Here is a 1,855-nt window from a genome sequence, read left to right as displayed (position 1 = left end):
CAACATCTACGGGATGGTCTAGGCGATAAACAACAAAGTGATATATGGATGCTCTATGCACCTATTGATGGGTGAAGTTTCAACTTCGGTCATGGTGCTAGGCCTACATGCTGACGATGGGAACACATTGTGTAGCTTTGTTAGTTAACACATTGTGAAGCTTTGTTAGTTACCATCTACGTAAAATTTCCTTAGGTTTTCCTTAGCCACGAGCATTTCACCTTGCTCTCTTGTTTTGCACTCTTTCGCATCTAATATCATCACTCTAAGGATACGTGCAACTATCAGCGACACAGGGAGAGCTGGAATAACGATTGAAGTTGCCATTGGAAAAATTGAATGTGTTTTATCGATCAGAAATGGCCGAGATGTAGACATAAATGTCACCACAACGTTGCATGGCTACTACGCTACTTAGTTCTTCTTGGCGAAGGAGGCTTCGAGTTGGGCCACAGTCGACTGCGGAACAGCGAAAGCTTCTGTCAACACAGCGCTTGAAATTCCTGACCCGAACAAGGTCCCCGGAAGAGACACCAAGCCGGGGCCCGCGCTGCTAAAGGACGCGAGCGCATAGGCCATCTGGGTGGAGCTTGGGTTTAACTGGAAATGTACCAGGCCCTTGGGGAAGACGAAGAGGTCTCCCTTCTGCAGCGTCTGATTGAAGAGCTTGTTGGTGGTGTCCAGGAGGCCGACCTGGAGACTGCCTTGGATCACGTAGAGCAGCTCGGTGCCCCGGGGGTGAGTGTGGGGGGGATTCAGGGAGCCCGGCTGGAACTCTAGGAAGGCGGCGGAAATTCCCAGGCCGTTGAGGGCAGGGAAGGCGTCCACAAAGGCCGTGATGGGCTTGAAGGTGCCAGCAGGAGCGTTGGCCCCTCCGCGGAAGCCCGTGAAGGTGAAGAAGTTGCCATTGAGGGTGCTTACATTGACGCCTGCGGGGACTGAGAAGTCAGTGAGGAGCTCCGGGTCGCTGGCACTCACGGGAAGCAGCTGCGCTATACAAGCAAAGATAAGGAGCAATCCGTATGTGGATATGGAGGTGGTAGCGGTGGCCATTGATCTTTGACTTTTGTCAAGAGAGCCTGCATGCATGTCAATGTAACAGACAACCATCAGTCAGAAGGATAAACAAATGCGCATGGTTCTAGCTCTCTAATCTCACACGAAAAGTGTTCATCTGTCTTCTAAACGATCAAGTTGCATACCTAAGTTGTGGGTAGCCTGCAAGCAGCGTGACGTTGATCAAGTAACGAGAGACAGGAGGAATTGTGCGTGATGAAGCAGGCCTGCCATGTTGCATTTTATATAAACGTTAGAGCGATAGAAACAAGTTCCATGAACCAAAGACATCGTATACACAGCCTGTGGCGTTGCAATGGGCGCCATTTGGACGCTAACCATTGCTTCCGCGTTATTGTGTCCGCGTGAACGTGATCTGTCTCTTATTCTTGTCTTCTTATCGATCGATCGGCTAACCAGTGCCTCTCACGACTTAATCACAATACAAAAGCGTGCATGAAATGAAAGAGCACAATCATTTTGCAGATGTTACAAAAGCCATGAGACAAAGGTCCTCCTAGCCCTTGACTTAGTCGTGTCTGAGTCTTACATAAAGGGTGACTTCGTGGTCACCCACGTAAATGTGCGGGCCTATGAATAAGACCGTTGAGTGTGACCCTCTAGTGTTCAGAAAACTTTTCACTAAAAGTCATTTTTTAAAGGCATTTCTTAATTCATAGTCAAAAATTTGTAATTGACAACCTTTTGAAGCACTAAATGGAATTGTAGTTTTACCAAAATTTTGATTCTCTACATAAAAGCTTGAATAAAGCTTGGCATCCTTATTTTCAAATGGAGT

General features: G+C 47.6%; 1 protein-coding gene across 1 annotated transcript; it reads right to left on the bottom strand.

Moving 5' to 3' along the window:
- Positions 1-414: 414 nt before the first annotated feature.
- Positions 415-1,383, bottom strand: LOC147887135 (putative germin-like protein 9-2). The gene is made up of 3 exons (XM_087394231.1): positions 1,339-1,383; positions 1,203-1,218; positions 415-1,079 (listed from the first exon to the last, which is right to left on the bottom strand). The coding sequence occupies exons 1-3, from the start codon at positions 1,381-1,383 to the stop codon at positions 415-417; spliced, it is 726 nt and encodes a 241-aa protein (XP_087250357.1).
- Positions 1,384-1,855: the final 472 nt, after the last annotated feature.

The sequence above is a fragment of the Dipteris shenzhenensis genome, chromosome 23, assembly GCF_047967505.1.
Source record: "Dipteris shenzhenensis isolate YYH24624 ecotype China chromosome 23, Dip_SZ_1.0, whole genome shotgun sequence".
Lineage (NCBI taxonomy): Eukaryota > Viridiplantae > Streptophyta > Polypodiopsida > Gleicheniales > Dipteridaceae > Dipteris > Dipteris shenzhenensis.
This window is presented reverse-complemented; position numbering and strand designations above follow the sequence as displayed.

Excerpts from the sequence above, each read along its gene's own strand:
- LOC147887135 (XM_087394231.1), bottom strand. The coding sequence starts at position 1,383 with ATGGCGCCCATTGCAACGCCACAGGCTGTGTATACGATGTCTTTG.